This window comes from Amblyomma maculatum, unplaced genomic scaffold (assembly GCF_055883805.1).
Source record: "Amblyomma maculatum isolate TAMU_Amacu unplaced genomic scaffold, ASM5588380v1 scaffold_19, whole genome shotgun sequence".
Lineage (NCBI taxonomy): Eukaryota > Metazoa > Arthropoda > Arachnida > Ixodida > Ixodidae > Amblyomma > Amblyomma maculatum.
Genome location: NW_028146744.1, coordinates 10,013,353 through 10,028,314, shown reverse-complemented (window position 1 = coordinate 10,028,314; position 14,962 = coordinate 10,013,353). Strand labels below are relative to the sequence as shown.

The window sequence follows — 14,962 nt, the reverse complement described above, 5'->3', positions numbered from 1 at the left end:
CATTTTGTTCAACAGATGGCAGCACTGACCTGATAATTTGGTTTTTTTCTACCACATAAACGTCTTTTTCGTATGGCAACATGGGTTTTAAAAATGGCATCCGGCGGAGGCGACGCGTGCATTGCTGGCCCGTCTTCTCGGAAGCGACACTTTTCTTCGTCGTCATCTCCAAACGATGGTGATTAAGACACTGAAGTGTACACTGTATCAGGGAGCGAGGACGACAGTGATGAATTTGTGCTGAGCAGTTCTTCCGTAATGTGAGAAATAATAAAGTTCAATATGCTAATTTGACTTTGTGTTTGCTTGAAAAATTTTTTAAAGATCGAATGCATGCTTTTTATTGCAATAATAACTGAAATCAGGAATAAAAAAAGTAAGCAGTTTTGTTAAAAAATTCGTTGATATAATAAAACGGTGAAGGGGTCAACACTCTTCTCGTGAAGCTTCTTATGAATCAGGACTTGAAGATCGACTTGCTGGGAGCATTAAAGCGGCATGGGACAGCGTGAAAGGCGAAACGATTCATTACTAATATAAACAGCACGAACACGAAGACAAAGGACAAGATAAAAGAAAGCCACAGTACAAGAGCCGACTCACAACTATGCCTAAGCCCTTTACTCCAAGGCCCAGAAAAAACAAATATGAAGAAAATGAAACAATCACGTGAAACAACCCCTGGGTTCACCTGCTGCACAAAAAGTCACTTAAAAAAGACACCTCTTTGCTTGAAAGAGCAAGAGAAGTCTTGCTGACAAACTTATTGTCCGTTGAAATAAAATATGATTCCACTATCTCTCTCGTCATCTTCTCTTTGTGGCGATACAAAATCCTAACCTTGTCAAACTTAGGAGTGCACTTCTTTTTCATTATTTCACATGAATGGCAATGTGATACCAGAAACGTTTTGTCCTTTCCACTTTCCAAGTTGTTCCGGTGTTCCTGTAGTCTCTTATTAATACATTTTCCTGTTTGTCCTATATAACTGGAAGAATGGGATGATCAACACATGCCTATTAAATGCGTTGAAGAAATCTTGTTACCACGGCATCGGCAAGAGTTTTGAAAGACAAGTGACAAGAATTGCAAAGGCCGGTTATCGGGAGTCGGTTATTATTGAGGCCAGTTGCCGGGTACTGAAGAGCCTTAAAAGAACGCACAGACTGAAATCCCTGCCCAGCATGGGTGAGAGGAAGAGGAAGGTTGCAGTGGTACAGTATGTGCACAGAATTTCACATGGCCTCAAAAATGTAGGGACGTCGCATTGACCGCCCCACTCAAGATGAAGAGGATCTGCCCGGCTATTCAAAGGGAAAGAGAAGCGAAGAAGCAAGAATGTGGGGTGAAACATAGAAACCCATATGTTGGATACAAGACAGGTGTTGTGTACAGGCTTTTGCTCTCTTGTGGAGCCTGTTATATAGGACAAACAGGACGATGTATTAAAAAGAGACTACAGGAGCACCGGAACAACTTGGAAAGTGGAAAGGACAAAACATTTCTGGTATCACATTGCCATTCATGTGAAATAATGAAGGAGAAGAAGAAGTGCACTCCTAAGTTTGACAAAGTTAGGATTTTGTATCGCCACAAAGAGAAGATGACGAGAAAAAAGCAAGACTTCTCTTGCTCTTTCAAGCAAAGAGGTGTCTTTTTTAAGTGACTTTTTGTGCAGCAGGTGAACCTAGGGGTTGTTTCACGTGATTGTTTCGTTTTCTTCATGTTTGTTTTTTCTGGGCCTTGGAGTAAAGGGCTTAGGCATAGTTGTGAGTCAGCGCTTGTACTGTGGCTTTTTTTTATCTTGTCCTTTGTCTTCGTGTTCGCGCTGTTTATATCAGTAATGAATAAGTACCAACTCGCCCAACAAAGTATCTTGGTAAGCGAAACGATTGCCAACTGCTTTCGGCACGCAGGTTTTGTTCCAGCAGAGGCCCGTGCATCAAGTGATGATGGGGACGATCCCGATGAAGCAGAAGCAGAGCTCCGCAGGCTCGAACGATTTTTCGTGTTTTGTTGGTGACATGCCCACAACAATGACTGTAGAGGACTTTGTAGGCAGCGACCACGGCTGTACTGACGGACGGCAAAATTGCTGTGGAAGTTTCTGAACATCCCGCAGACGATGCTCAGGCTGACCCTGCAGACGATGAGAACATTCAGACTTCACAAGAAGCGCTTGCTGCATTGGATTTATTGCACCGCCACTACAGTGCTATTGAGAGCAGTGGGTTTGCCCTCGTTGAGCGTTTGCAAACTGTGGAACAGGGCGTGATACGGAATGCGATCAACACAAAAAAGCAGGCCGCGATAATGCAGATCTTTGCACGTAAATAAGTGGACGTGACCTAAGTAGGCACCCTACGAGTTACAGTGCCTTCTCAGATTGAATTTTGCTGCTCTTGCATGTATTTTCTACGAAATTTTATATTACGAATTATGGATAGAGTGAACTATTTTCTGATTTTTTAACTATTCGTTATAACGAGGTTTCACTGTATTTTGCGATCCCCTTCGAGTTTGATATAATCGGGTTCGACTATATATATTATAATAAAATATAGCTAGCGATGAATATAATGTAGACTGATTATCTGGAAGTACTCCAGTTATCTGCAGACAGACTAGTTTCTTCAAGTTTCATTGACAAGATTGGGAACAAAAATCAAAAACAAGTAAGACTCAATGACGTTACCGCTGAAATGCCTAACGGCATGAACCAACCCAGAATTATACAGTATTTGCATGAATTAAAGTGACAAAGTGACAGATTACACTTGGGTTCTTGTTTCCCTGACATGATTTCGATACAGTTGTGATGTTTCCCTCGAGAGGCTTGCAAATAATGCTACATGAGAGGAAAAATTAATTTCCTGGGCATCGCTACTTCGATCCTTGTTCATTTGCAAATTCAGATAATCTGAATTTGCAGAGTTGTCCCAGTCGACGCCCATGTGAGTATATGGTGCAGGATGCTCATTAATTTGTTTATGGGCTGTCCCTGGTCCGGTTAATTTGGACGGGTGGTTGCATCACCATATGACCCACGCAACCAGCGATAGCCGAAATAAAACTCTCCAAACCTGAAGCAAACAGAACAGCTGTGCGTGACTAATGAGAGTTCTCTCTTTCCGAAGTATAGCTCAGTTGCATCATTTAGGCTTCGCCTTCCATAACCTCACGCCATTCCGCAGCTGTGATTGAGCGCACTTCTAGCCGCACAGTTTGGGATGGCACTTGGCACATCACTATGCATTTATTTTGGAATGGCATCATGCTGTTCTAACATCTGTGCATATATCCCACACGTGCATCTGCACGCACTTTCCGATATGCTGAAACTGTGTGCTGGGCACACGCAGATTCAATGCACTGCGGGCTTCACTGCGATGATTTCCCGCATGACTGTGCAGCGAAGCATCCCCAAAACGCGACAGCTGTTCTGTGCGAGATGCACACTGCCTCACGTTGCCAAAAAGATGGAGACCTTTACAATTTCAAGCACTTTTTCTTCAACGTTCCCAACAGTGTGCCATGATTGAAGAATTTTCATTGAAAGCAGCTGACTAAAGAAAAAAAAACAGTCATTTTCACTTGGGTTTCACCTCGAATGCACACAGCCATCATCATTAGGATAAGATTTACAGTGATGCAAATGATTTTCAGCTCTCTTTTCAAGCTCATTCAATAAAATTTTTCCTGGTCCCTTAAAGGCTGTACTGATGAGATCAGGCACTGTGTCTTGCACCCACAACAGCACACTTTGATGGCAATTTTCTGCGTATGCCCACTAGTGACGAGGCAGGCACAACTAAAGGGCTGGACCACACCAGGGCCTGCTTATGAATCGCTATTACTGCTGTATTCGAAAGCTTCCCTGGTGTTCTTTCCTGCATCAACCAGGTCCGCTATAATTGCATGAGTAGGGATATGCAGCAGAGAACTTGCGTGCGGTGAAGTGCTGCCAACGAAACGCTACCCTAGGCCTCACAGGCATAGAATGAGGGAAGTATGTACGCATGGGCACTGCCTGATGTCACTTAGAAGACATGGCTGGACCCTGCTAAGCAGCCTTTTATGTACTACATTGCCTTCCTGGAAATACAGTTATGTTATGCACATAGCGCAAGAACCTTGCAGAACCCTTCATCTTGCTCACAGTGACCCAAGGAGCTCACAAACACTGCATGTTTCCTCACTTACCCTTCAATGTATGTATCGAGAAGATGTTAATGGTTCTCTCTTGTGTCTGCTGCATATGTGGCTCAAGCATGTTTCCTTGCCCTTTCTCTTTTGAACCACACATAAAAATTAATTATTTCTCCATTGTTGCCACTAGTTCTATGCACAGGCCTCTGTCATCAGCCGGACTATGTCAACTGTCTCCCACATCAGTGACCGACAACAGCAAAATTGGCCACACAAAAGAAAACTTACTGGGCGTTTACGAACCCCGCTATAGTAAACTCAGATATAATAAAAACTCTGATATAGTAAAGTGAAACTGAAGTCCCAGATCATCTTCCATAGACAACTTTATAGCAAAAAACATTTTTGGTAAACATTGGTTAAAGTGTGCCTAGCTAGAATCGTGAGGCAAAGATTTTTTTTGTATTTAAAAACAGAAATAACACAGTGTTTTTTTAGGTGGCTTTACCACCAGACTTAGCAGCACTCAGAAGAAGCCTACTTTACGGAAGCCACGAAGCCGCGAAGTTTGGTTTGGTTTGGTTTGTGGGGTTTAACGTCCCAAAGAGACTCAGGCTATGGAGATGCCGTAGTAGAGGACACCGGAAATTTTGACCACCTGGGGTTCTTTAATGTGCACTGACATTGCACAGCACATGGGCGGCCGCCAAGGCTGGGATTCGATCTCGCATCCTTGGGCACAGTAGTGGAGCACGCAGTGCGTAAGAAAAAAAAAAGCTGTCTACAAACATAGAAAGGAGACGGTGTGGTCCGTAGTAAAGTGCAGCAAAGAATAAGGAAGGGGAAGAAGCGGGCAAACATTCACAGCAATGTGCAGCACGAAGTAGTGGAGGCAAGAAGTAGAGGTGCGGCGTGTGTGGTCTTGCAGCACTTGATTTCCAAACACATTTATCATTTATTGCCTTTTAAAACACAGAAACAGCAAAAAGTGACACAGTGTTCATGCAAAGCTTTGCTTTTCACATGAAATGTATTCGTAGCCATGCTGTCCTCATGATTAAGAGGTACTTCCACAAGGCATAAAGAAATTTTTGTGGCTGAAAAAAATTGCACAAGAGATGATAACAGAAAGGTGAAAGGTATTTCAGAGCGTTTTTTTTTTTTTTCATTAAGCAACAATACGTGTTCAGTAAGTGCCCATTTAGCTACCAGACAGCATTTTAGGACCACGTCATCACCAACAACTGATATAGTAAGGACCCTGATATAGTAGTAAAGATTTTTGCTGGTCCCAGTGACTTTACTATAAAGGGTTCTACTGTATGAGGAGCTGTTTCAAAGAACCACTGCATACCTGTGTTGGCACGAACTCATTCCTGCAGTCCGGCTGTGGGCAGCGCAGCTGGGTAGCACTGCCACTCTCAATCTGGGTGCGCACGAACTGTTGCAGGCACTCGCGACAGAATGGGTGGTCGCATCCCACTACCAGCTCAAACTCAGTGCCCAGCTTGCACGTCAGGCACACCTGGCATGTCAGCCACTGCCGACTGAACACTCGCCGCTTCTCCTCAACATTGAACTCTGAAACAGGCAGGCATTGCAAAAGGTCAGCTGGCTTTGCACAATAGGCCACCTTCTTCCATTTTCCCTGCCTTAACTAGGGAGGCCTAATTCAGGTGCACATGTGCTCAGCATGTACAGAACTCCACCTGGACCAGCAGTCACTGCCTGGCACTTTCATGCAAAGCCAGACTGGCAGCTCCTTTCACTGCCATTCCTTATCCTTAACCCCATTCAAAATCCCAGGACCTCCGGCAGCTAGCTTCCCAAGGCCACACACTACCCCTGCCATCAGCTGTCAGCTTATGCTACCACCGATTAATCAACCTCAGCTCTTCTACCACTTACAAGAACAATCTGCACAGCTCCAAACTGTGCCTTAATAAAATGATAGCTATCCGAAATTGGCATGACTGGGAAGCTCTGGGTTTGGCATGTATTATGAGCTGAAACTGCACCCAGTGGATCTCTCTACCCGGAGTGCTTGCCACAAATTATCTACACTCCTTTCTCAACTCTTTTTCATTCCAGAGGTGCAAAGGAGAGAAGAGGAGAGGGGGGGGGGGGGGCTCCTTCATAATTTGCAAAAATACTCTGCACTACATCCTCCTTAATTGGCAACTACGGTGGACGAAAGAGAGGTTCCCCAACGGCACGACCGCGCTGCAGCTGGAGAACGGCCACTTAGTGTGACCGGAAGAGTGGGCAGCCGCTAGGGGCAGTACATGTTCTGGGGGCCATCCTTTCCGCCGATTCTGGTGGAGTGCCTATAGGGACCGGGCACCCGTTGTATGGTGCCACCGTCGCCTCGGCGGAGTGCCGAAGCAGCGGAGTGCCAAAGCAGCGGAGTGCCGAGGCAGCTGAGTGGCGCAGTCGTTTCCGTTCTGTGAGGCGTTTTTGAGCATGTCCCTACCCGTCGTTTTGCAGTGTGGCTTTGAGCTGCTTTGAGTAATCACAAAGAGTATTTTTCGACCGGGAAATCTTGAAAAAGGAAAGGGCCGTCCTCGGCAGGGCGTACGTTTTTTTGCTTTTTTTTTGAAACCGTCCGGCACATGGTATTTCTGTTATATAATCCAAAATGCCGCATGCGTGATTTCACCATGCGCTAGGAACTTCTTCGTTAGGCACTTGTAAAGACAACTTCGAAGACGGGAATTGCGCCTGCACTGCGCGTTCATCTTAAATTAGGTCTAGTTGAAGCCCATCAGAAGATCAAATACTGCCGAGCCGTGGTGCCATAGTAGTGGTAGTTGTAAAGATCAGCGTTCATGTAAAATGAAAAAGATGCTGCACCTGTCTTTTTTGGTAATAGCTGAGCTCAAACGATTCAGAGTAGAATAATAGCAAATGACATCCCAGTTTCAACCTTGCAACGAGAGCTGGAAAAGGAGTTAAATAAACAAGCAAGGCAAAAGTAGGATCCTATTTATGGTTGGAAAAGCAAACACACATATACTTCCAGGACTTCCTGCACAATTACGCTACAATAACTCACTGAACCCGGCCTTGGGACTATCAAACTTAATCATAATATAAGCTAAATGAGTAATACCACATCATCATCATTTTTACATATACGACAATGCTCTTGTTGAACACGTCTGAGCTGCTACATATAATTGACTTAAAAAATACAATATAAATACTTTTCTCTCGACATGCTGCGGAAGTTGTGAAAAGAAAAAAATTAAATTTCCCGCTATCAGCAGCCCTATTTTTTCGGATGCCTGCTTTGATAGAGAGATCTTGGTAGTATTTAGTTTTTGCTTATTTAGGCGTTCTCTCAGCGCAGGAAGTTCATTGCGATTGACCGCAGCTGCCTTGAACATTTGAAGGCATACAATCGAAAAAAAAATGCACACACAGTGTGATGTGTTGTAAGATATGCCACCTACAACTAAGAGAGCGTTCTATTGTTAAATGAATCCCTCTGATGGCTCGTTCGCTAAAGTGTTCTACTTTCTCAGCGTATCACGAACTTGCGGAGCCGATACCTGACCTCAATACCTGACAAGTGTGAGGGGACACGACCATGTAGGTAGTTTTCTATTTGCACATAAAGGCATCCGGATAACTGAAAGCCAGTCCTTTTACAACTTTGTCACTGCAGCTTGCCGGACTGCCGCTAAATATGTTTACATTGGCCATAGAAGCCATTTCTGAGAGAGGTAAAACGGTCTTGTCGTACTACGCCACAATCAGGAAATCTCACATTGACTAAAACGCCAATGAGAAACACATGTATTCAGGCGGGACAGGTAATGGGCGCTGCTGAGAAAATACGTAAACCCGTATCAGGTGCAACGTGAATGCGAAAAACAACAAAATGTTAGCTACACGGCCTTCGAAATTAAAAACAAAATTCTACGTTTATGCTCGTTTCCACAAATTAAATTGTATTTTTTTCTTGTTCGACTTTTATATGAAGCCGATAGCAGATTTTGTGATCATGCGGTATTGATTGAGCTGTAAAATGAGGGATTTTATTAGGCGAAATGGACATACCACAAATAAGTGTTAACAAATTCTAAGAGTATCAACGCAGAGCTCTCAGCCCATTTTCATCGGTTGACAAACGAAGAGAGGAAAAAGGACAAGGTCATGGTAATAGGAATTGTTCATGTCTCCTATCTGCTCTTTCTGTTAAGAGAAAAAAGTAAATGATCTATGACTATGTCAGCGAAAATCGCTGCACAAACATTGTCTCTGCCCATCACTGAAGATTGTAACGCAGCCCGAACGCTGATGGTGGAGCTGCCTTTTCTTTTTCCGTACTGGGGTTTTCTTGTACACAGGCGGGGAAATGCTGGCGTTGTAACTTACGCTGTTGGGTTCCTTCGATTTCCAATTGTCAATAAAGTGACTACAGATGAAGGAGTGCGGCTTCGACTCCAAGACTTTCGTGCCGTCACTCCTGGGGAACAGAAGGCACAAATCATCCGGTAGCAACCGGAATATTAAAAATTCGGCACTTTCCATGACCACACAGTAACCAAATATGTTGATTCGTGCCTCTGCCTTTCAAAGAGCCATACTTAGGTCACCCGCCACTCATGCTTGTGTGGAAACCCGTAGAAATGAGACGAGTTTGCGTAGCTGCCAGTGCAGCCAACAACGCACCACGTTTCGCCAGCCTTGTTTGGCCAGAATTCGTTTCACTGGACATATTCACACAACTAGCCCAATTTTCTGCTCTCTTGAGGATACCTATATTCACGCACAACATCATCTGAACCTTAGGATTTCCAATTTCCACACAAACCAATGACAAACAGCACACTCCAATGCGCTGGCAATGCACTGGGGCCGGTGAATTCCAGCGACTGAGCGATGCGCCGAGAGGCGGTGCCACCCATTCAGCTGTCTGGTCCCTATGGAGCAGCGAAACATGCGCCGATTATTTTACACTTCAATCAGCATTAAAGGACCATAACCTCGAAGCATTCCTGTTTTCGTTATTTGCACTTCAATTTCTGAGCAGGCAGAAGCTTTACTACCGCTTACTGATAAAATAACTCAATTTTCGAGGAAGGTGAGAGAGCAGACGACACCTTGCACTTGCCGCCTTGGAGCGTGCTTTGAACGCGCTTCTAACGGACTGTTGCTTCGTGTGGCCAAACAAGAGCAACATCATGTCATCATGCTGCCGATAGTAATGCCTCACGGGTGATGGGCAGCTCAGCTTACATGCGTACAACAATTTGCGAGACATCTTGCGCAGTATCTTAGATTGCAACTGCAGAGACACACGTGATCTGGCCCAATATCTACCTTTCGTGCATTTCGCTACCGGAAACTGCTGTTGTACACCTCAAGCGAGAAGGTCAGCTGTTCGAATTTTAAAATGCTGGAGAGGCTAGAAGCAGCTTCCCGAATATATGCTGTAGGATAGGATAGGAAATACGTTATTTCTCTAGGAAGGTCTTGTGCTAGTAGCAGAAGAGGTCCATCTTCTGTCTTTTCACAGGGTCGGTGCCCCTATTCCAGGGCTCCGCTGAGCTTCGCTGCTCGCTGGGAGTGCTGGATCAGACCTAGCTGGCAAACCAGACCGCCGCTGGAGAACCGGCTCTCCCACTGTTCTGCACTTGGGTCTTTACGAAAGCTATCGATATTTCTACATTGCCACATGATGTGGTATAACGAAGGTTTGCTACCACACCATAGGCTGGTGTCCCGATATTGCGACGGGTAAATCTTGCTTAGGATATGCAGGTTAGGGAATGTTCCTGTCTGCAGTCTTCACCAGTACACTGCCTCTTGTTGTTTTAGATCCCGATGAGGCGGCGGATAGTGGATCCGTACCCTCTTATAGTAGTTCAGAATGTCTGAGTACGTAGGGCCGACTCGCTCGAGTAGATCGTCCGATTGGGAGGAAGCTCGTCTCGTGTACCCTTGAGCTACCTCATCGGCGCGTTCGTTCCCCGCTATCTTAGTGTATCCTGGCACCCAGTAGATGTTGTGTGTGACTTTTGATGGGGTCGCGCTCTGGAGGAGCCTGAGCGCGGCGTGACCTATGCGGCCGTTCATGTAGCTACGACGCACGCTTCTCTCGAATCTGTAAGAATGGTAAGGGACGTGTTGCTTTGATATCCGGCTACCACCGCTAGAGCAACGGCCAGCTCCTCCCCTTCGGTTACCGTGCAATCCCTGACTAAGGCGCTAGCTAATTCCTTTAGGTTGGAATCAATAGCTACCGCCACTGCGCTGTTACGTGAGCTTCCTGTATAGGGAGCCGCGTCAGTGTATACCGTTGTGGATTTTGTAGCTAGATTTTGTTGTACATACTTCGCCCGGGCTGCCCTACGGGCCACATGCAAGTTGGCGTCCATGTTCCGGGGAAGGGAGCTAACCTTTAGCATCTGGCGAATTGTGTCCGGCATGCTCGCAGTATGATTCTCGATTTCCGCAATTCCACCTATCCCCAGTCGCCTAAGAAGCGAGCGCCCCGTAGGAGTCTGCTGGAGCCTGGCTATCTGTTTGACCAGTTGGGCTTCTTTGATCTCTTTGAAGGTGCTGTGAATGCCAAGAGCTAGTAATTTTGCGTTGGAGGTGTTCATTGGAAGGTGCAGCGCTGTCTTGTAAACTTTGCGGATGATAATATCTGCACTTTCCACTTCTCCTTTGTTGAGGTTGAAATGTAGCCCACGCGACTGAGTACCAGGCTCTGAACCAGGCGCAGGGTATTTCCCTCTCGCATACCGCTCAGCTTCTGCGACACGCGCGTGATCATCCTGGCGACCTGAGTGGTCGATTGCTTGAGAAGGCTGAGCATATGGCCGCATCGCTGATTGCTCTGGAGCCACATTCCTAAGACTCGTATCTTGTCTCGTTCGGGAAGTAGCTGTCCTTCGAGGGAGACATTGAGGGTCCCTTCTTTGTGTTTCCCTTTGTGAACTCGCAGGAGTTCAGATTTTTCTGTGGAGCAGGCGAGACCTCGTGCACGGACATATTCTTCCACGCAGGTAGCTGCTGCTTGCAATCGTTCTTCTTTCTGGCCGAGCGACCCGTAGATAACCCAGACCGTGAAGTCGTGAGCGTACATGGCGTGATGTATGCCTTCGATCTTCTTGAGTTGTCTAGCGAGTCCGATCATAGCCATGTTGAAAAGTAGTGGTGAGATGACAGACCCTTGAGATGTGCCTTTGTTGGAGGTCGAGAATTTATCGCTGCGAAGGTCTCCGAGCCCAACCGTTCACATAGCTGTGAATCTTCCTGCCACAGTGGAGGTTGTCGAGTCCTTCCATTACAGCCGCGTGGCTAACGTTGTCGAAGGCCCCTTTAATATCGAGGACCATGACTGCATTCTCGCCTATGCTCGGGACATTGGTGAGGACTTCCTCTTTGAGTTGTATGAGGACGTCCTGGGTGGAGAGAGGTGAGTTCGGAAGCCGAACGTGCTGTGGGGGTACAGGTCTTCGTCCTCCATGTAATTTTAGAGCCTCCGAGTAACGACATGCTCGTAGAGCTTGCCTAGGCTATAGTGCTCTAGAATATTGGGCAGTGTGACGACCGGCGCCGGAGAGCGGGCCGCTTTTGCGATGACAAGAACCGATTCCCGCGAGAGGGCGCGACGTGCAACAGGGGTGCCACGTTCGCCGCTCGGCGCGTAGCGGCCGCGGGATAGCGGGGGTACAGAGGAGGGTTGCGGTTCTCTTTGGAGCGATTTTCAGACGCTACGCAATTAGTGTGATAAATAATAAAGAGGCTACTTATTCCAGGTGCTTAAACTGATCCCTGCCATTCTTTTACGTCTATCGGGAGACATCGTGACATCGTGCACGCTTGGGTAGTCCTTCGGAGCAGCGCGCGATGTTTGAATCGCTATCTGAAACTCAACATTTTTTCCTGCAGACAGTTACATATCGTCCAGATGAGCAATTTGTACTTAATGTTTGCAATGAAGCGTGGTGTTTTGCATTCGTTCTTCCCGTAAGGGAATAAAGGCTGCTGTCCAGGAGTGGTATTAACACGCGGAGAAAAACAGTGTACATGCGAATCAAAGCTTGTGCTTCGTAAGGCCTCTTTAGGAACACCTATTTTTTACAAACCTTATTTACGAACACCTGCTTACATTTTGCAGCTTGCGCTTATTAATACATAACGTTTATCTTAAATCGCCAGTAATAATATATCTCTTTAAAAGGTGCTATTTATGTGCCCTAATCACCGCTTATAGAAATTACAAATACAGAGTGCGAGCAAAACACATTTATTCACTACCGTACTAATTTAAAGTACTGTGGTATTTACCGGCAAAAAAAAAAAAAATAAACAAGGTATACGCGACTCAAGCATTTATTTTTTGTTCGTGATTAACAATTACTTATATCGCGGACATTTGTTTGCGTGCCACTAACCAAAGGGTGAACCAGCTGCTTAGATGAAAAAAAAAAGTCAAGTACAGCTAGGGCATTACTTCAACTAAAATATGAAAAATTAACCCGTCACATACGTAATACGCTCATAGTGGGCACTTGAGTGCGGACGCTTTACTGGCATCAAATGGTACAGAGCAAACAAACAAAAATAAAAGCACTGATAATTGCGCGTCGCATTGGCAGGTATGATGCAGTTCTTGGCGCGCACCGAGAGAAAGCGGAAAAATGCGAAAAAGATGACGAGCACCTAATGGGTACCTAATATGAGTAATCGACTGGATATACTTGCAACTACTGCTTACCAGACTATATATAATCGGGCTACTTGCCGCGGATGCTCTTTGCAGTACTAACCAGACTATAATTGTTAACAAGGTTGATATTACACGTGAAATAGTTCCAAGGGAATTTAATTATTTCCCCTTTGGGAACTCTTGTCGTGATTCGCTTACTTCGGAAAGAGCGAAGCCGCAAAAACACATTAAATTTCATGGCTTCAAGTGGGAGCATTTCTGGAGGTCCAAGTAGGTAAACGTTTTGAACCTTCACATTTTACGGGAAGTTTGCAAAATCTGAAGTGCAAAGCAGTCGAAAAGGACCGCGCATCCGAGCCAAATGTTTGAGTAAATTGCGACCTAGTTTCGAACCCATGGCGCTATTTTTGTTCGTGGTGAGAAACCGTGCCAGCCTCACAACCTCTCTTTTGCAGAAGGATGATCTAGCGAAAGCGAATTAAGCGTACCCTATAGCCTCTGCGTCCTCTATTTTCCGTCGTTATTTCTTTTTCAAAGCTATTCAATTTTTTTTTTATGTACATAAAACAGGACTAGAGCGATCTTCTGGAGGCAATGACTTGCATATTACCGGTGGCTTGCGCACCCTAGAATGGAAACATTTTCTGGAACAATTAGGTCATTGTTTAAACTATAACGCATTGAGATTAAATATTTTAAGTATAGCGCACATCTCTGGATATTTATAAAGCTACCCGTTACAACAATGTTTCAGCTTATGGAGAGAAAAGAAAATGGTGTGTTCTTAGATTAGTGTACAGTTTCACGAATTGTTGTCTCTTAAATTTCGACGCTTATATCTTTATACGCGTTCGATTGCAGCCTGTTTGTGCACTGCTTTCCTCTTCCCGGGCCTTCATTTGGTTCTTATGCTCGGTTGTTTCCTCTTTTTTTTTTATTGTTTTTAATATCTCCATTTTTCTTCGTCTTTAGCTGCCTGCTTTCTTCGTCGTGCGTTTGCCGTGCCGCACGAATATTCTGAACCTTTATTCACATTCGCGGTCGCTCTTTTCACGGCGCTGCATGCCTTCTACCAACCCCTTTCTCCCTCCCTGGTAGGCGACACGTTCCTTTTTATTTTCCTGTGAAACCTTTACCTCCCACTTCTTCCACCTTTCCTGACCCGCTGTGTTCCGTTATTCAGTAGCCAGTTGGCGTGGTGTCGTTGGTTTTTCATGTCCTTACTTTACTGTATCTCTACCTCCATGCGGGGTAGTCCACATTTAATTCATATCCAACTGATTGCCGAATTCTCTAGTGGCTTCAGTGACGTGCTGTAGTCGGCATAGTTGGCATGAAAAACAACGGAATATACCATTTTGGACTGTTTTGATAATGGGGTTACTGTGACCAGTTTTAGACAGCGCTCAAACGCACATGTTGTATGCTTCACTTCTTCATACATCCTGCCTCCACACTGCCCTCTTTTCAAAACGACTACATTTCTGGACGTGAATTAGGTGCTTTAGGAATGCTAAAGCAAGTTGTACGGCGAGTGAAGCGTGCTGTGCGAGTCGTACGCCGGCCCTCTCCAAGCTTTTTTTCTTCGGAGCCAACTCCTGTCATGTTACTTCCTCGAGGTGTTGCCGACGGCCAAAATGGAAAATAAATTCGGTGATTGCTAACAGTACTGAGCACCGGTAACCAGCATAACACCACCGTAACCACCGTAACAGGTAACCACCGGTAACAGCTCGAGACGACGCACAAGCAAACAAGAACATACAGTCCGTGCGGTATCCGCCCCGCCGCACAGCGCGCATACGCGGGGGGCCGGACGGCTGACACACCAGTTGCTGGTGGCGCCCTCTGCGCTGTGGCGCCTCCGTCATCGCAAAAGCGGCCCCTCGCTCCCATGCATTTCGCGGCGCGGTCGACACACTGCCCGATCTTCTAGAGCACTATACCTAGGCAGAAGGTGAGTGAGATAGGTCGGAGGTTTTCGATCTGGAGTTTCTTACCCAGTTTTGGGATCATTACAACCTCTGCATGCTTCCACTCTTCAGGAACCGTTCCTGCGGCCCAGTGCCCGTTGAGGAAGGTGGTCAATTGGTCGACTGCCTCGTCGCTGAGGTTGTGTAT

At 45.8% G+C, this 14,962-nt stretch overlaps 1 protein-coding gene across 4 annotated transcripts in view; it reads right to left on the bottom strand.

The window, feature by feature from the left end:
• Positions 1-14,962, bottom strand: part of LOC146171662 (E3 ubiquitin-protein ligase RNF14-like) — a 147,646-nt gene that overhangs the window by 72,700 nt on the left and 59,984 nt on the right. For all 4 annotated transcript variants that reach the window (XM_084586387.1, XM_084586386.1, XM_084586388.1 and 1 more), the window contains one exon: positions 5,504-5,730. In XM_084586387.1, coding sequence (XP_084442513.1) covers positions 5,504-5,730 — 227 coding nt within the window. The remainder of the gene's footprint in view (positions 1-5,503; positions 5,731-14,962) is intronic.